The sequence below is a fragment of the Pempheris klunzingeri genome, chromosome 15 (assembly GCF_042242105.1).
Source record: "Pempheris klunzingeri isolate RE-2024b chromosome 15, fPemKlu1.hap1, whole genome shotgun sequence".
Lineage (NCBI taxonomy): Eukaryota > Metazoa > Chordata > Actinopteri > Acropomatiformes > Pempheridae > Pempheris > Pempheris klunzingeri.
In genome coordinates this window covers 6,518,537-6,538,166 of record NC_092026.1, presented here as the reverse complement: position 1 = coordinate 6,538,166, position 19,630 = coordinate 6,518,537, and the positions used below count along the sequence as shown (strand labels likewise).

Genomic DNA, 19,630 nt, shown 5'->3' with positions numbered 1-19,630 from the left:
AGTCTTCTGCTGATATTTTGTTCATTGATCTGATTCCCTTTCAAGCTTCACTCCTACCTCTCAGGCAGCATCTCAGGTTCTTCTTCTGGCGTCGGCGGCCTGCTCTCTTCAAAATGCTCCTTTTCCTCCTCCATGGAGAGCGTCTCCTCTGGCTGAGGAGGGGGCGTCCTGGCCTCCTTCTCCAAAATCATTTCCTCTTCTCGCCATTGCTCTTCCTCCAGCTGGAGAGCCTGGTCCTCAGGGGGAGCGGACTGTGTGGTGGCAGGGCCATTGAGATGGGATTGGGGCTGTCCAGTGGACGGGGTCTGTTGGGAAGAAGGGCCCGTGGCAGTAGAGGAAGGTTGGGAGGCTGAGCTAGCCATGGTGGCTGGGTGGGATGGAGGAACAGCGTTAGCGGCAGCAGACTGGTGTTGCTGAGATATGGCTGAGGCTGGAGGGTGAGACTGGGCAGGCTGGGCGGTGGGAACAGAAGACAGGAAAGTAGAAGCCAAGCCTGTGACTGCAGCTGTTAGAGGCTTGGCCATTGAGAAGAAAGATGTAGCAGATGGGGCTGGCTGCGGCTGAGGCTGTGATTGGGGCTGGGGCTGTTTAGGTGGTTGGGCTGTTGGTTGACCAGTAGGGGGGTGTGCTGATGGGGCCATACCAGGAGGATGAGACTGGTTGGATGTTTGGTTGGTGGGTTGAGTTGGTGGTTGCTGTTGGTGTAAGGAGGGCTGTTTCTCTAGAGGAGGTCTGGAGCTGGTTACATCCAGAGTCGGCGGAGCCGTTGATGTTGGGGTGGGGGTGAATGGAGGCTCCATGTCCTCACTGAGGGTCCCATCTAAATTGTACAAATCCTCATCATCATACATCATCTCCTCATCCTCATAGAGGCCCTCCTCTTCTCCCTCATACAGTCCTCCATCATCCTCCTCATACAGAGCCGCCTCCTCTCCTCCGTCTTTGCTGTAGCCACCCTCATCGCTGTACGCCCCCTGGGTCTCATCAGGGTCCCAGTCTGGAGAGCCTTTACTGTAGCTAACTGAAGAGTGGCAGGAGTGGTAGGAGTCATTCTCGTCATAAGGGTCTCTCTCTCCATACTCTCCGCCATAGTCCTCCTCACTCAGCTGACTGCTACACCGACTCAGCTCTGCAGACGAAGCATAGCTCCCAGAGGGACTGTACGGAGGAGGAAAGAAGAGAAGAGAAGAAAAGAGAAGAGAAAGAGTTACCCAGGAGAGGCTGATTATTACTTAAGATGGATAGAGTCTTATAATGAACACGGTCAAACTGTCATTCAAGTTATAATTGCATTTACAAATGCAAAAATCCAAAATGCTTACAGAGCACTTTATTAGAGCACCTTATTCCCTGTGCAGTTTGTATCAGACAGCCCTGCTAAAAAACCTTTTTTACATGTCTTGGGGTGGCCAGGAATAATGCTGATGGCTAATCGATGAAAAGCACTGGGGATACAAGCAGCGAGAAATAGAGCAGAACAGAAAGGTGAGAGGCCTCCAGAAAGCTGACAAAAGAAAAAGAACAAGCATCCAGAAATGCAACAAACTGGGAAAAAGTATTTATACTCCTTGATGAATGGGGCTATTAAAAACAGAATAGAGGCACAGAGAGGAAGTAGGATGGATGGGGGGAGAGGGAGATAGTGAAGACAGGAAGGGAGTGGTGAGCGCAGAGACAAAATAGTAGGAGAGAGCACAGGGAGAGAGTGAGTCTAGAGCGCTGAGAGAAGGGAGATGAAGAGGAATGGGCGGGGGTGTGGGGACGTTGCTCTGTCCAGTGCACTCACACAAGCAGCTAATCCTATGTGCAGTATTGACCATTAGATTGCCAGTTGAATAATTCATAAAGCAAGGAGGTAAGGGATGCATAGTTTCAGCCCCAGTCTGTGAGAAATGTGTCAATAAAAGCTGAGAAATGTAACAGCGTCGTAAACAACTCTGAAAGAAAAAAAACACATTTGGTCTGTATGAGCCAATGAAGGACTTGCATACACACATACTGCACACCACAGCACTGACTGCATTCATGTGCTAATAGGCCTTTTTCACAGAGGACAGTTTGACAAGTCTCAGTAGGAGAAGCAGAGGTGTGAATTATAAAATTAATGATGGCTGAATTCCATTTAGCTGCTTCACTTCCAGAGTGCTGGTACAGTGTGTGCTGGCTCGCTGTTACACTGTCATAGATTAGTGGGACAAACAGGGAGAACAGAGCCATTGTTAATGCTATTAGTAAAACCTGTGATTTTCTCAAAATCTCTGCTGTGCACAAAGTCTAGAATTAACTTAGTCAGTTTAGAAACAAAGTAAAGCTTAAAGGGAAAGGAAATCTGTTTCAATTTAACAGTCAGAACGCCCTTAACTCCCCCTTAAAGTCAGCATCACTATCACATTTAGCACTCAAACAATAAGTGCATAAGTGATCAGTCAATATGCAGAAAATTTAGTGACATCAGTTAATAGTTTTGGTCATTTGGTAATACATTGATCATTAGAAGATGGACAGCAGCTGCTGGGGCCACAATCAGCAACTACAGAAAAATGGTAAATGCTAAATCATAACCTAAAGAAGTTACACATCAAAAGTCAGTCACACCTATCTAAGGTTAGCTAACATTTGCTAACAATAGCCACCATAAGTACTAATCATACCAGACCAAGTGAGGCTAAAGTGACAAAACCGCTGAGTGTTATGAATTTGTTGTTATAATCATAACTTCCAGCCCCAATTACACGAGCACACACCTGACAGTCCTCTGATGGTTGTAGTCGAGGTCGTGGCTGTTACCGGAGCGTGGGTAAGAGAAGCTTCTGGAGTTGCGGTGCTGGTGGCTGATGGGATACTGGTGGACAGAGGCGTTGGGCTGGGATGTGCTGTAGTAAGGAGGGGGGATGCTGTTACTGGTCTCACTGCGATAGTCGCTGTCCCTGTCGTCCACAGCACTGTCCGGGTCTTCATCTACACAGAGGCAAAAAATTAATCAGTCATTTTGAAGGTGTCCTTATACAATAAAGTAACAGTAGGTCTGTAGACAAAATGAAAGCAAGAGAAAGAGAAAAGAGCATCATCAAGGTGATGATCCCAATCGACAACTTGTCACGTGGCAGAGATAAAAGTCTCTAATCAGCAGAGAACCAATGTTTAAGTACAATGGTAAAATGAGATGAGATAGCAGTCCCCTATGACAACTATACAGGTCATTCAGAGTGCATCCATACATGAAGCACATGGTGGATATCATCAGTGGCTTCCCCCTCATTGTCATCATCATAACTGAACATAAATCCATTCCTGCTCACTAAAGAGCTGCTTTATTTTTCTGTGGTGTCCATAGATCAGGGATTAGCATCCCGGAGGGAAGTGATAGGAGATTTCAGCAGTGCTGAATCAGTCAAAAGCGAAACCAGCATCTATTAATCATTCATTACACTCCATCATCGTCTCTCACGCTCTGACGAAGGAGGCTGCGGCACCGCTTACCCCCTCATCTTCATCTGTCTGGGCGTGTAAACACTAATTAAAGGCAATGAACTTTGTTTCTCACTTCAACCGTGTCTCCACATGTCTCCCCCTCTCTCTCACTCACTTCATCAGCTCACCATCTATCAGTACCCCCCTACTCTTTCCTGTTTCCTCTGAGTGAACAGAGATGAGATGATTCGCCGCAGTTGTGTGGGTGAGTCTGACAGACACTTATATAAGATCAGCTGCTAATCACAGCAAGAGAGAAAGAGACAGACAGGGAGGGAGAGAGACATTATATATATATATATATATATATGCACATATTTAATACACTGCATGCTTATGCCCAAGTACTACACGTTTCTATGTGCAGTTGATAAGAATTTGGACATAATTTTCATTATTGTGACTCTGTACTGCAGAATATTGGATTTATGAAACAAAGACTGGCGTTAAAGGGTTGGTTCACTGAAATAACTCTGGATAATCCATAATCCTCACAGTTTTTCATAGGAACTACACTCTACCAAGAAACTAGTCCCTTTGAAAGCTGTTGTTAATGAGGTCTGTTCATTATCTTGAATGCTTCTGGATATTCATTGTCTAAATGTCATTTTTTCATTATACGAGCATGACAAATTAAATTTAATTATCACTTAAGACAAAAGAGAAAACAATGCGTTTCTCTGGTAATTTGGATGAACTGTCCCTTTAAACTTCTGATGTTCAGCTTTAAGGGTGTTTGAAGGTGAACAGTGGCACTCATGGCTCATTTCACACATATCTATTATTTATTTCTCCCAATTTATGAACAGTGCACCAGGACAATGACAAGAGTACAGGTGCCACACTGTTCACACAATATGCATGTAAACACTCTCAAATTAAAGCTAAAACTCAGCACTTTACCCCTAAACCTCCTTTTTCATTTAAAATCTAATGTGATGGGATTACAGAACCATCCATCCATTGTCTAAAGTGCTTATCCTTAAGGGTCGTGAGGGGGCGGCAAGAGGCGGGGGACACCTTGGACTGGTCGCCAGTCAATAACAGGGCTGACACATTGAGACAGACAACCATTCATGCTCACACTTACACCTACGGGTGATTTAGAGCCACCAATGAACCTAACCTGCATGACTTTGGACTGTGGGAGAATGCCTGAGTACCCGAAGTGAACCCACGCAAGCAAGACCCCAGGTTCAAAGTGCAAACCCAGGTTTGACCCTTGAACCTTCTTGCTGTGAGGCAGCGGTGCAAACCACTGCACCACCATGCCGACCATTACAGAACCAACCATTAAAAAAACATGTGACTGTGCTGCATGTCCAGTATGTATTGTATGTACGCTTACTTTGTTGCTCTCCCCACAGACTCCAGTTACCTGCAATAAAACAGGAGCAGTCGTCAGTATTGATTATGAGCTACACTAGTGTCTAAATATACACATGCATTCGCGCCATTAATGCTTCGAACTTCCCAGATGGAGCTGGTGAATAGATAGGAAACAGAGAGGGAGTGCTGAGCCTCCAAGTCTTTCCACCTGCACCAGACAGCTGGCTCAGCAGGCTCTGCAGACTGGCCCAATAGTCGAAGTACAGCAGTCTCCTGGAGAAGCTCTCCTCCCGACATCTGATACTGCTATTGATTCTTCACAGGGCAGTGACCCTTTTCCCCTCCAACACACCCATGTGTGGTTACACACATAATGCACACGCTGGGCTAAAGCAATCTAATTACATCCCAACAGCTACAAACATAATTCTCTTGTTCAACACAAACAAACAGACTGGTTTGTATAAACAGTCATCGGTTTACTTACAGCACTGGGTTCCTGGAACACGAAGAGGGCGTTCCTGCTCCTCCTGGTATGAATACTGGAGTCAGACAAATGACAAGCTTACCGTAATCATAAATAACTTGTAATTAACAGACATATGAAATGACATGCCTATATGCATGAGGTGAAGAAAATGTGAAGCTGGCTTTCATCTTGTAATCCAACATAGTTGTTCTCCCAATTAATCATGTTGGCACGTTCCTAAAATGTGAGGCTACGCTGTGGTATTAAATCAAACGGGGTGACAGCTTACATCTTGGTCCCTCATGGCGTTGAGCTGCTCCAGTTTTTTGGCCCAGTATCGCGCCTCGTCTTCAGGGATATCTGAAAACAACAGGCCAGACAAACTCAGGTGACACCCTCCTACATAGGAGGACAACATTTTGTTCTATGTTACAAACTAAGCTAAGCTAAAACAACGGATTTTCAAACACTACTTGACCCACACAGAGATTCTGTGTTTCCCATGTGAGGTTGGCCTGCTCAGAGCATACTGACATTGAAAGGAGTCAGGTGTACAGTATCGACAAGAGGAAGGGGAAACAGTATGAAAATGACACCTAATCAATGCTTAGAGGAAGCTTGATCAATGAGAGCAAAAGGACACAAACACTCTGCCTGACACACATACACACAGACAGGCTTGAACACATGAAAAATAGGTCAGCTTAATTGGTCAGACATTATTGGTGTTCATATATCACAGTTTGCTGTGAAAATACACAGACAGACATAATTCATTCAAGTCATCTTTTCCTTCCCCAGAGGCTTGATGATGTCCTATAGTTTCATATTCGCATTTTCTCCGGCTTATTGACAGTTTGTGATTTGATGTAAATATTGATCCCTCACCGAGAGGCAGTTCAAAGCGTGTGTCGAGCAGCACCAGGTGGAGAGTGGGGTCTTTGGTGCCACAGATCTCATTATCAGCCATGATGACCTGAGAGTCCAGAGTGAGCCACTCGCCTGGACCTTCCTGCGTACACACAGACATTTTCGTACAAACAGATGAAGACGCTGAAAACAAGTCCAACCCTGACTGAGTGCGTCTCTTGAGTACAGTGGAGCACGCAGTGTTTTACAGTGTTTCTGCTGGTGGTGGTGGTTAGTGGCAAACCTCATTTGACTGTCGGATGCTACGGAGGGGAATCCACACAGTGCCGACCATGGTGTCCCAGATTAACCCTTTGTTCCACACCTCTACTGTCAGACCCAGGTCCAAGCGGTTAATTTCGCTGGATAGAAAGAGAAAGAGTGACAGGAAAGTTCATAATCAAGGGAAAAAGTAACTTGGTGAGGTGTAATGAAATTGTGAAATGTAACTAAGTACATTTACTCTACTACTATACTTAAGTACTTGATGATTTCCATTTTATGCTACTTTATATTTTTACTCCTTTAAATTGCAGAGAGAAATATTGTACTTTTTTTCATCTCTACATTTATTTGAAAGCTGTTGTTACTAAGATTTTGCCTAAAAGAGCATCCGATAAACTTACAAAATAGAAAGCATTACTAGAGATTAAAAATGTCTGAGTTGTTAGCAGTTCCACTAAAGAGCCATTTTCCCTCTAAACTAAACTCAGATGGTTTCATTTAAATAACTGTATGAATAAATGTTTCACAAAACAGTAATGAGTAGAAAAAAGTCCAAAAGATGAATGCAACTTTTTGTAGAACTTTTTTCTCTTCTTCCTTCAGCAGCAGTAGTAGTACTTATAAGTACTCTTATTTTAATACTTTTTGATAACATTTTGCTGATAATACTTTTGTGGAAATGTGAGTTTGGATGACTTTTACTTGTAATGGAGTGTTTTTACATTGTTGTATGGGTACTTTTACTTAAGTAAAGTTGCTGATTTCCATCGCTGTTTAAAGATAAATGCTAAAGACAAATAGGCAGTCACACATTGACAAGATGCACAGTAATTACTTTTGGGCCTCACTGTGACAAATATAAGACATGTCTCTGTGGGAGCAAGCCTGAGAGAATCTCACATAAAACATTTACAAGACAGCAGGAGGCAGGACAGAAAGGAGAGGGAGAGTGAGAGGGATGAATAGGGGGAGGGAGGAGGAGGGTGTGATGAAGGCAGTGGAGGAGGTGATTGTATCGCATGCCTGGAGGGAGAAAGTGGGAACTTTAATTAAGAAATAGGGGGACTGGATTTCCCGTCTCGGTGGTGACTCCTTTTAAGAAACGCGCCTGCTTGATTCATGGGAGTGACTGAGGGGGCACAGTCATTTAAAGGCAGGTTGAAGGAGGGAATGAAGCTCTTTCTGCAGCCCAAACATTATATAACACAGCTTCACTGATGCAACCCCAGTACAATGCTCAACGCCTCCGAACATCATACAAATGCACAGGAAGCCGCAGTAAGCCTGCCTGCTGCATCCCACATGCTAAATGATTCTCACCATTCATCACCCATATGCTTGCTACTCTGTCAATACCACACTGGATCTCCCTCTGTGCCAAATACTGGGTGTTGTATAACGTCTTAATGATTGCAGCCAGCTATCATTCCAATATTTATTGAAACACAAGCTCAAACAAACTAATTTAAAAGTGGGAAATGCTGCTAAAGATGCCTTGAGAGCAAAAGTAGGAGGAGTGGGAATGTGGGGGGGGAAAGTAAAGTAGACACAGGGAGGAGAGGAGGAGGAGGAGGGGCTGTGCAGATGAAGATCAAGGAGTCGTGTTTAGAGAAAGCGACAGAGGCAAGGAAAGAGGGGCTGGGAGGGAGCCAAGGTTGAGAACGAGGATGAGAGGGGCAGAGGAGTCGAGGGAGAGCAGATGAAAAAAGGAGGATGAGGCAGTTGTTGGAGGCGGGGGTGTGGATGCGGAGAGGAAGAGCTACGTGAAACAATACAGAGATAAAGGGCACTTGGGATGGAGGAGTGAAAAAAAGGGGAGGGAGGAAGGTTGATAGAGAGCAAGAGATAAAAAACTAAACAAAACACAAAAAGCACTGAAGTAGTGGAGTGGAGTTTAGATGAGAGGATGAAAAGAGAAAGGAGAGGAAGGTGCAGAGGTAGAAGAGAGAGTTTTGTCTGAAGATGATGAAGGACTCACAACATGAAGTCTTGCTCCCAGCTGGGCAAGTTGCCCCTGACAGCGATGGTTGTGCTCTTCACATTTTGTACCTTTAGAGTCACATAGGTGTTGAACTTCTCTGTTAAGGAGAGAGGGATGAAGAGGAAGATGCGTTACAACGAAACTCCTCTGCATTAGAAAATAATACTGTGAGAACTAGATGTTATATTCTACAAAGTAACTGGCTTCCCTTCATTTCTATTCATGGGTGCAGCATGTAAAGTGTCCTCAGTCTGCTTAAAGATTTATGTCACATAACAGCGAGTCTCTCCCCCCGTGTGATCTGCCTCTTTCTATTTCCAGGATCCCAGGTCTTACCTTGGGGTCCATCCAGCTTGGCTTTCTTCACTGTAGAAACACAGAGAGGGACAAAGTCACACACAGGAACACCATCTGTTTTCACTTCTGAGCGCTCCTGCATCCTCTGTTCTGGTGAACGGGCAACAAGAGGATCCTCGTGATAAATTAAAACACAGTCTGTGAATTCCAATAAAATATAAACCCATGGAGATTACTGTAAAAACATTATGAAGACCAAATATTTGAATACACAGAGATATTTTCCAATCACCACTAACTGGCAGAGGATATACAGCGCATATTCACATACTACACGACCATAGAGGCATGAAACTGAAATTGCAACTATGCAGATTTGGACTATGTGCTCTCACTTTTTTGCCATAAGGTCCTGACATGTTGGCACTGGGCGAGGTGGCAAAACACAAAAACACACAGTGCTGGAAAAAACATGGGCGGCTTTCCCGCTGTGCTTTGTCAGTGTGGGATACAGAAACAGAAATAGTTCAGTATGGGTATATGCAAATAAAAAGAGCCACATAGCACAGATTATACACATGACCAAAATTTGTCTTCTATAAGAGGAAATTCTAGTCGTATTTGTAGCAGATGTGGTGTAAAATAAGGTACAGCACAATCAACATGCAAGGACCCCATCATGTCTCCTAACTTTGGGAAGGTCTTTATTGTACAAAGGGAAAATTCCCACCTTTATCAACCTTTAGGATGGAGGATTTTTCAGTGTACAGTTAAAGCCCAGGCGCTCTCTCTGCAGCACCTTTTACCAGCTTTGACGTAACTCACACATACATTTTTAATGCTCTACTACCCGCTGCTCTCCACCACACACACACACACACCAGATCCTGACACCAAACTGCAAGTGTGTGCACATCATACTTACAGGTTTGTATTAACAAAATGCAAACGCAAGCTCAATGCGCTCCGTAACCGAACCTGCACCTTTATCGCCCCTTGAGAAACGCGGCGTGAACACCAATTCACAGCTTATCTCACAATATTCTCCACAGACCATCCACACCGGAACCAGTCGCCATAGTAACCACCACAAAATGAAGAAGATGATGTAAAATCACCCTGAGTCAGCAAGGCACTTTTTTCTTTTTGCTCTCCCTACTTTTAGTTCATATTTCTTTCATGCAATACACACAAACGCGAGCTAAATCTGCAGCTTAAGTGCCACACTGTTACATCAGCACACTCACACACACTCAGCTGCAGTGACTCACTCACATAAACCTGCAGCAATTATAAAAAAAAAAATATGAATCTCTGCTTCCATTCATACCCCAGCACCCTTTAAGTCAACTAAACATGTGTCAACACACATAAGCACACATGTAATCACATACATCTGATATGTGTTTGCATCTTATCTTCAGGTGAAAAATTCTGCCCTGGCTCTACATCTGTTTCATGTCCAGTGTAGCTGAAAGTCCACTGAAAATGGTGTACAAGAAATAATTTAACACTTGGCAGAGAAGACAAGAAAGAACCCAAACTATATTTTCAGCAGTCCCTTACATTGTTCAGGAAGACCACATTGGAGACTGCTTCTTGCTGTGTTTTAGTGTCAGCAGCCCTGGACATATATCAGTACATGAGGAGGATCAATGAAAAAGGAATTAGATTTTCGACAGTGGAAAGCTGAAGCTTAATAATAGCACACAACCATAAATCTCTTTGACAGGGTGAGTTATGAGGACAAACGTCCACAAGCCCCACAAACAATATTGTCACAACTGCATGTATCTACACAGACAGGATGACCCCGAACGCACACATACACACTATGTATGAATGGACCTATAGCTCATAAATAGCGTGCCTGCAAAGGGCTGTAACATTGAATCAACTGGCTGAAATGTAGGTTATGGGTGAGTAGCCTAGATTCAGAAAACGAGGTCAGAGATGTAACCATCTATCACCATCTGATAAAATGACTTTAAGTCATTTAAGTTAAAGGACATGATAAATCACAGTGTGGTTGTGTTTTTATTCTTTAATCAGAGAATGCACAGCACAATCTGTAAGACCCAGCAGCAGAGACTTCATTCAGGAAGTACCTCTGACACAGCAGACTCTGACTTATGGGAACTAAGCCGATTGCCAAGAAAACAGAGGCTCGACAGGGAATCAAGCAAAACCCTTCAAGTTGAACTGTCAGGGAATGTAAAATAGGGAGTGGGCGAGCTGAGCTCAGCCGTCCACGGACAAAATGAGGGCTGACATGATTCAGATAAACAACACCTTATTCTGAAGGATCGTATATACACGCAGGTCTGCAGTAGTCCATGCAACTGCTGACAGAGACATTACAGCCCCAAATTTAGTATCCAAATCAGGACACGGAGAAAACTGGACTTAAAAGTATGTGGAATGTGTGCAGGAAAAGAAGCCAAGTTTTTCAGAGTCAATCTGTATCTGTGTCTGAATCCTGCTTTGTCAGCAGATGCTCCAAAGAAATGCTGCCTATTCAAGAGGCACAAAGTACTGTGGAGGCCAGAAATAGCTCCAGTCAGGTAAAGCATGAATGATGTAACAGGAACAGAAAGAGGGCTCTCTGCCAAGTCTCGTAGTCTACGACACTGACAGCCGCAGCCAGTGTTTATGAATGGATAACGCTCAGGGTCTTGACGACTCCTAGGACTGACTCAGTGCAGGGACAGTCAGTGGGAGGACCTGCTGGGACAGGATGAGGCTGGGTAGCATCTGTAATGGGCCCGATGTTTGAAAGGTGACTTTGAAACCTCCTCAACTTTCCTTTTGTCCCCTCGTTGCCATTATTGCACCTACAGCAAATGGCTAGAGCTCAGAGATCAGAATCAATCAGCTGATCGACAGAAAAATAATCTGCAAATGTTTTTGACCAATAATCTTTGGTTTCATTTACGTCAGTCTGAGCGGTTTTTCAATTTTTAGACATCGCCTCAGGCTTTAGGCAACTGTGACTGGCATTAGGGCTGCAACTCATGATTATTATCATTATCCAATGATCTGCCAGTTATTTTCTCTATGAGTTGATTGGTCGTTTGGCTTAGAAATGTCAAAAAAATGTTCATTACAATATTCTAAAGTCAGACATCTCCGAATGTCTAGTTTCATCCAACCAACAGTCCAAAAGCCAAAGATATTCAAATTACAGTCAGAGAAATAAAGAAAAGTCAAGATTTGGGTGTTGGGATCAGTTATCTCAGTAGTCAATCAATGAAATGAGAAATAATCAACAATCATCTTGAGGTGCAGCTCCAACTGAATACCTGAATGTTAGTGAAATCATTAATGTACTTGTATAGGACCTGAAGTCAAGTGAGGACAAACTGCACAACTAAACCTTTCTCATCATCATTATTGTATTTTCCAGTTTGAGTTAACACCACAGAGATCATTTCTGAGCTAGTTGGGTTTTTTTTTTGTAATTATGCTAATTCAACCCCTAATCTGTTCAACAAAGGAGCACAAAACGCATCTCAGCTTCCCCTGATTATGAATGTGGAAGTGGTGCCACTTTATGAGCAGTCACGGCAGCAGATGCTTATTCACGGCAACAGTGTCAGCATCAGGTGCTTTCAGGGAGTCTGCCTGGAGGAGGTGACGCATCGCTTCAGGGAAAAAAAAACGTCAAGAAGTGACGAGCACCTCCAGACGAGTATTCCCTCACGACTACAGCAGCGCGGCGGAGCGGCAGCGGCGACGGTGCGGCAGCGGCAGCGGCAGGGGCTTTTCCTCGTCCTCCTCCTCTCACTGCCCACGCATGAATGAACAGAGTGGATCACACACACACACACACACACACACACACACACACACACACACACACACACATACAAACACACAGAAACCGCAACAGTGCTCACCAGGAGAGGAAACAGCGGTTCTCCTCCATGTAGACATCCACAGAAACTCAAACAGCCCGGTGAATGTTTGCTGGTACTAACAGTCACGACCGGGCTAGCCTGTAACAAACCTGCCTGCTGTCAGTTAACTCATTCACACTGAACATCTGTATTTGAGGTCGTTAAACCAACATGTCATTCACCGACACAGCCGTCTAAACTACCCCCGTGGTTTGCCCCGCTACAGCCGTGTTGTGCTGCCGTTAATGACCCTCCGCCGCTCGGACTTTCCTCCGGAGCTGGCCGCCCGCAGGCTGTCAGACAGCCGGTGCGGTTAAAGCGGACAACAACAGCACACACGGAGGGTTTAATCTCCGCTTTAATTTGCTCTCTTACCTCCCACACACAGCAGGGACATCTCTGATAGCAGCGTGAGCGTCCCCGGCCGTCCTCTACTGAGTGCCCCGTGATTTGTTTGGTCGCTCCGTTTGTCTCCTGGTTACTAAAAAAAAAAAAAAAAAAAAAAAACTCAAACTGCCAACCCGTTACCGTAAATGGTCCCGGAAACAGACCGGCATCGTCTTAGCAGCGCTCGTCTCCTTCTCTGCGGAGCTGTTGCTCTTTTGGCAGGACAAGACACACAGGAGTGAGATCCTCGCCCCCCTCTTCTTCCTCCTCTGCATTGCCTCAGCTCTCCTCCTCCTCCTCCTCCTCCTCCGCCGCTGCTCCTCCTGCGCGCACAGCCATCTTGTTTCAGCAGCGGCAGCCTGCGCGCGAGGACAGCTCCCCCCTGCGCCTCGCCGCGCTGACGTCACGGTTGATGAGTAGCAGGTAGAGGTGGAGAGGTGTGGGGGGGTAAAAGGGTGGTGGTGGTGGTGGTGAGGGGGTGTCTGAGGGGTGTGATGCACTCAAAGATTCATTCATTGTTTCCATGATGCACCTGGTGGTGAAGCATTCACAGCTTTTACAACTATTTCTGTTCTGCACATGAACAGTCCACGTGCAGCTCTCTGGCAGACTCCTCAATAGAGTCAGATTTTAACAGCATTTCACCACAGAGGACATGATAATAGCCTGGGCAATAGATCCGATTGACCCCCCAGTTATTCTCATAACATTTCTGTTTCCCACAAGCAGGTCTAAATACTCGTACTTACGAGAATACATTATTATGGTCATTATGGTGGGGAACTACTGATTCCTTTGTGTCCTAAAGTTATCCTCCTCCTTTAAAGTTTATTTTTGGTTGGCCTGAAATTGTGAACATTTGTAGTTTCAGTTGTAGGATGTAAAGACCTCACATATCCCTATTATCCTGAAATTATTTAAAAAAAAAAAAACACAGAGAGCATGATCTCATGAGTCTTTTTCACAGAGGATATTTTGCTTTGTCACAGCAGGACAAGCAGAGATGTAGATAATCAAATGAATGATGGCTGAATTCCATTTAGCTGCTTTAGTCTCAGGGTGCTGGCCTTGTGCACGTTAGCTCGCTGTCACAGCTTACTGGGACAGAGCCATCCGTAATGTTAACAACACCTGAGCTTTTCCTACTAGGACAAGTCAAAACATTAGAATTCATTTAGAAAAACAGTTAAACATCTAGCTATGACACTAAATAGTGACATGAAATTTTAATGATCAAACAAAAATATAAGTCTGTGCTATTGGTTAGATACTAACATGAGGGGGAAATGGAGCCTGTAGTTCCAACAATAAACGCCAGGGGGCAGCAAAGGGCGGCAATGACTGTGGGACTACAACAAATACACGCGGCGACGAAGCGTGTTGTTTACGCCTACGCTAGATTCAAGATGGCTGCTGGAGACAACAGCGGCAGGCCTCCTTGCCTTAATTTCTCCGGCCCGGGTCCTTTGGGAAACAGCCAGCCCAGCAACAGCGTCTTCTCCATGCCGGCATCCAACGGCGGAGCGGTCGGTGCGGGCGGCGGAGCACAGGGACCGCCGAGGCGTCCCAACCCGCAGCTGGGGCCTGGCGGCGGAGACAGCAACGGTGTTTCGACCGGAGCTCCGCCGACTGCGCAGAACTCCCTGCAGCAGTCCGCTGCGGCAGGTGCTGCGGCAGCCGGAGCCATGGCCACCCCGGCGTCCAACATGGCAACCTCCGCAGCGTCAAACGCGCCCCAGGCGTCAGCACCTACCGCCACCCCGGCGGCTGCGTCTGTGCTGGTGTACCGAGAGCCAGTGTACAACTGGCAGGCGACGAAGAGCACCGTCAAGGAGAGATTCGCTTTCCTCTTCAACAACGAAGTGCTCAGTGACGTTCATTTTTTAGTGGGGAAGGGGATGGGGGTTCAGAGGATACCTGCGCACAGGTAAGAGGATTAGCTGCAGCACGGGCGTTCAAACATTAGCTCCTTAACTGTGGATCTGCAAAGATGTAACCTCTTGTTCTTTGTTGCCGCTGGCTGTTGACGCTGTCAGGTTTGTTCTGGCTGTGGGGAGCGCAGTGTTTGATGCCATGTTCAACGGAGGGATGGCGACCACTTCAACAGAGATCGAGCTCCCTGATGTGGAACCAGCTGCTTTTCTGGCCCTGCTAAAGTAAGGAGTGTGTGAGACAAGGAGGTGCCACTCATACTGATGATTTGCATGTCCTGAAAGTGGGCGTGTATCTTTCTTAATAACAAAAATGTGCAACTAAATTAAGCTCAGATATTGCAGCATCAAATTTTATATCAATGCATTCGTCATGTGAGCACAAGTAAGTCAAGTGTACAAATGTCTACACGTGTGCCTCAATAAAATTGAAATGTTTTGTACAACTTGTGGACCTCCTGCAGGTTTCTCTACTCTGATGAGGTCCAGATCGGGCCAGAGACGGTGATGACCACGCTGTACACAGCTAAAAAGTATGCAGTGCCAGCACTGGAGGCTCACTGTGTGGAGTTCCTCAAGAAGAACCTGAGAGCAGACAATGCCTTCATGCTGCTTACACAGGTCGGCTTCCCCCACCTATTAATACAGACCAGTTCTTGTTGTATGTGATGTGTAGGACTGATTGTACTGCCTCTGGATCTAAATATGCACATGTCCATTGAGTTAAACAATGCCTAGTTATGCTGCCCCTAAGAGATGATGTTTTTGCGGTGGTAAAATTTGTGCTACACTGTGCAAATGACCTGCAAGAGAGCTGAAATTATAACCCAAAAATAGAGTTGGGTATTGTTTTATAGTTTTTGTTAGAGGTGCTGAAACAATGGCATAGATTTGGCACCATTATTTAAACAATACTCCTTCCAAAGCCTTATTTTGAAAAGTGTAAAAACCATTTACTATTTTTCTTTTCAACAAAGAAGCCAAAGTTCTCAAATATTACATGTTTTCTAAGCACAAATCAGTCGCTCTAAAACTTGTCTAATTAAAATACAGTCTAAGATTGGCAAAATTATGATTTAAAGTCCTGTCAAAGAATAAAATTAGATATTTGATGGCAGCTTTCAGTTTTGGATACTTGGTGGTACAAGCGTATTTAACAAGTTTGAGATTCAGTCCTATACGTATTCAATTGTGAATAGTAAATTTCTAACTATGCTGTGTAGTAAAATGTGCCTATTTTAACTTTAAGCTGTGGTGTATTCTTTGTTTCAGGCACGTTTGTTTGATGAGCCTCAGCTTGCCAGCCTCTGTCTAGAAAACATTGATAAGAACACCGGAGACGCTCTCGCCGCTGAAGGCTTTACAGACATAGATTTGGGTAACGTTGTATTATGAATGTTGTCGTTATTGCCACGTGTTGTACTTCAGAGTAACAGCCTGACGGACCCATTGACTTTTCATCTCTCCCTCCCTTAGATACATTGGTGGCAGTGTTGGAGAGGGATACTCTCGGGGTGAGGGAGGTGCGTTTGTTTGGTGCTGCGGTGCGTTGGGCAGAAGCAGAGGCTCACAGGCAGCAGCTGCAGCCCACACCTGAGAACAAGCGCAAAGTCCTGGGCAAAGCTCTCACACTCATCCGCTTCCCTCTCATGACCATCGAGGAGTTTGCTGCAGGTGATCAGAAACACACCGTAATTTTACTCCCATGTTTGTCTTGCTCTCTGTCGATTGTTCAAACGCACACACACACTCTGTGCTTCAGACCCTGATCCTTATTCTTGGTTCTCGTCATCGTCCCTTTAGGTCCAGCCCAGTCTAGTATTCTGACTGACAGAGAGGTGGTGAGTCTCTTCCTCCACTTCACTGTAAACCCAAAGCCTCGTGTAGATTTCATTGACCGGCCTCGCTGCTGCCTCCGCGGGAAGGAATGCAGCATCACGCGTTTTGGTCAGGTGGAGAGCCGCTGGGGTTACAGCGGGACAAGCGACCGCATACGGTGAGTGAGGCATTGGCCATTTTAAACACTTAATTACAGCCTTACATAGATATACTAAGGGCATATTAATTAAATCTAATCAATTATTTAATGCGTATTTATGAACTAAAATGGCCCATGCTTTTGTCAGCTAAGACAATTACAGCACAGCCATTGAACGTCCACTTTCACTGATCACATTGGCTGGATTTGCACATTTCCCTCCTTCCCTCAAAGTTAATGACACATTTTTAATCAGCTAGTCAGACCAGACAATAAAAGCCTAAAAAACAGGGTCTGATTTGAATTGCTATCATCACAGGACAGAGTATTTACTTGTCTTGGTTGACAGAACTGATTGGCCATTATGGTGTAACTGACGACACCTCTGTTCCAGGGCTCCAGTGTTGTACATGCTGGCACACTGGCATGGCTTATTGAGACTGAACAATTGTGACTGTTGTTAGTTACACCTGTGCTTGGGTCTGTTCTGTGTCTCAGGTTCTCAGTAAACAGAAGGATCTTTGTGGTTGGGTTCGGTCTCTACGGCTCTATACACGGACCCACAGACTACCAAGTCAACATACAGGTGGGCACCCAAACCCTTCAGAAACCTCCCGTCAGGGTTTGCTGTAGTTTAACTTATGTTGAATGTTTGTCTCCGCTCTCTCTCTCTCTCCCGATGCAGATCATTCACACAGACAGTAACACGGTGCTGGGCCAGAATGATACAGGCTTCAGCTGTGACGGGTCAGCCAACACCTTCAGAGTTATGTTCAAAGAACCCGTGGAGATATTACCCAACGTCAACTACACTGCCTGTGCCACACTGAAGGTCTGTGATGTGTTGGTAATAATGCACATTGATGAATCTGCCGATTGATTTCTCTAATCATTATGGTCACATAATGACATAATCACAGTTTTGCCCTCAGTTAACTTTAATAGAAGATAAAGAACAGCAACAAATGTTAACAGTTGAGAGGCTTAACTTAATTGATTAATCATTAATTCTTATCATTTCAGCTCTATTTTGTGGAAAATTCACAATATGTAATCTGCCACTATGCGGCATTGGCTCCGGCTGCATGTTCAACCTCTCCGTCTGTCTTGCAGGGTCCAGACTCTCATTATGGGACTAAGGGAATGCGAAAGGTAACGCACGAGTCATCATCCACCGGCACAAAGACGTGTTTCACCTTCTGCTACGCAGCGGGCAACAACAACGGCACTTCTGTAGAGGACGGACAGATTCCCGAGGTCATCTTCTACACATAGTCACCCCTGCCATAGCAACGACCTTCCATCAAATGTGACAACCTGACACCAGCGCGGGGCCACACCTCAGCAGCCGTACTGGGGACTAATCTCTCAGACATCATACTGTTCCCTCCATATAGTGCACTACCGTTGGTTACATGGGTGGTCAAATAGCTGTAAAGTGGTGTAGGTCACTACATGGGGCGTAGCTTGTCATTTGAGATGCTGTCCCTCTCTCAACAGCTTCCTTTATCCCTTTGGTGCTGTAGTGATGCCAGCCTCTGAATCAGACATGACTGTAACCGACTCCACAAAGGAAGGAGAGGGAGGGAGGAGCCTCTCATATTATTCACAGTATCGATGTCACTGCTGTGGACTGACGGCGTAAGGCTTGACACTGAATTCTACTTAAGATGTACAATTCTCCTCTCTCCACAGCATAAGTGCAAAGGAGAGTCTCAACTGTATGAATGTACAGTCTATCAGATTTGCCAAGACAAGATCCTCATCACGGTTAACTTAAAAACCAGCGTTTCACTCGATTCCACATCAGCTGTAACTTCCATAGACTCATAGAACTAATAGGTTTTATGGCAAATCTGAGCCAAACGTCATATTAATCTTAACATGATTATAGTAAGCAATTTTCAGGTTTCTACATACAGTACAATCTGTGATATCTTGTGTCCTTGCTTGGTAGTTGCCTATATCCATGATATCTTGCACTTCTTGGCCTTGCATATGTTCATTTGGTTGTTCTATGGATGCACACTAACTCTTCACATATGTTTCTTTTTAGCTTTGTTTTTAAAAGTGTGGGCAGAAGAGCATTCCCTCTTGGTGCAGAAGTTAAAGGGTTGTATATTAAAGTGGCATTTATTAACATTATATATGTAACTTGAAATAATTATTGATTAAAGAGTGGGGAAAAAGTTTTGTAGTACTTGCTTTTTTTTCTTTTGGAAAAGAACCCACCCTAGGAATAACATTTGGCTCTCTTGCAGAGAGTTGTTGTGGGAGGAGAAGATTGACACCACTTTTACAACTGTTAAATATAAGGCTAAGCTACAGGTTGGCTTATTTTAGCTTTAAGGCTGGACAAAATCCACCTACTGGCACCTCTAAAGATCACTAATTTATGGGGCTTATGTTTGAGACAATTTATTTTCCAGTCTTGATGAAAGTTGGTCGTTCAAGTTATAGGCTTGCCAAGTGTAAGATTTATTGGTTGAAGTACAACTCACTCTTCATCTTGCATGTGTATGAAAATAAGATATTTGTAAGAGTGAAGATGTATGATTGTTTTCAATTTTGTAAAACCGCCACGTCGTTTTTAGACGTTGGCTTTTGTGTAAACAAAATGTATTGTGTTAAATTGGTAGGTGGATTTCGTAGCTATTTCTATAGTTGTTTATAAAGAGGAATAATTAGTCTGTTTTCAGTCTTTGTGCTAAGCTAAGCTAACTGGCTGCTGTCTGTAGCTTTAGGGTGTATTCA

General features: G+C 44.7%; 2 protein-coding genes across 2 annotated transcripts in view; one reads left to right on the top strand and one right to left on the bottom strand.

The window, feature by feature from the left end:
* LOC139213936 (protein unc-13 homolog A-like) overlaps window positions 1–12,977 on the bottom strand; it is a 29,122-nt gene extending 16,145 nt beyond the window's left edge. Inside the window, exons 1-10 of the mRNA XM_070844646.1 lie at window positions 12,956–12,977; window positions 8,721–8,750; window positions 8,382–8,481; window positions 6,423–6,540; window positions 6,158–6,281; window positions 5,559–5,629; window positions 5,288–5,342; window positions 4,820–4,849; window positions 2,745–2,958; window positions 58–1,158 (exon numbers count right to left, since the gene is read on the bottom strand). Of these exons, the coding sequence (XP_070700747.1) occupies window positions 58–1,158; window positions 2,745–2,958; window positions 4,820–4,849; window positions 5,288–5,342; window positions 5,559–5,629; window positions 6,158–6,281; window positions 6,423–6,540; window positions 8,382–8,481; window positions 8,721–8,750; window positions 12,956–12,977 (1,865 nt within the window). The remainder of the gene's footprint in view (window positions 1–57; window positions 1,159–2,744; window positions 2,959–4,819; window positions 4,850–5,287; window positions 5,343–5,558; window positions 5,630–6,157; window positions 6,282–6,422; window positions 6,541–8,381; window positions 8,482–8,720; window positions 8,751–12,955) is intronic.
* A 1,375-nt stretch (window positions 12,978–14,352) lies between these two features.
* LOC139214640 (BTB/POZ domain-containing protein 2) lies at window positions 14,353–19,233 on the top strand. The gene is made up of 9 exons (XM_070845541.1): window positions 14,353–14,894; window positions 15,004–15,123; window positions 15,363–15,519; window positions 16,171–16,276; window positions 16,375–16,572; window positions 16,702–16,894; window positions 17,375–17,462; window positions 17,562–17,708; window positions 17,990–19,233. The coding sequence occupies exons 1-9, from the start codon at window positions 14,374–14,376 to the stop codon at window positions 18,149–18,151; spliced, it is 1,692 nt and encodes a 563-aa protein (XP_070701642.1). The 5' UTR covers window positions 14,353–14,373; the 3' UTR covers window positions 18,152–19,233.
* The last annotated feature ends 397 nt before the right edge of the window (window positions 19,234–19,630 follow it).

Excerpts from the sequence above, each read along its gene's own strand:
- LOC139214640 (XM_070845541.1), top strand. The coding sequence starts at position 14,374 with ATGGCTGCTGGAGACAACAGCGGCAGGCCTCCTTGCCTTAATTTCTCC. Across the intron at positions 16,573-16,701 it reads CATCGAGGAGTTTGCTGCAG|GTCCAGCCCAGTCTAGTATT; the intron begins GTGATCAGAAAC and ends TCGTCCCTTTAG. Across the intron at positions 17,463-17,561 it reads ACTACCAAGTCAACATACAG|ATCATTCACACAGACAGTAA; the intron begins GTGGGCACCCAA and ends CTCCCGATGCAG.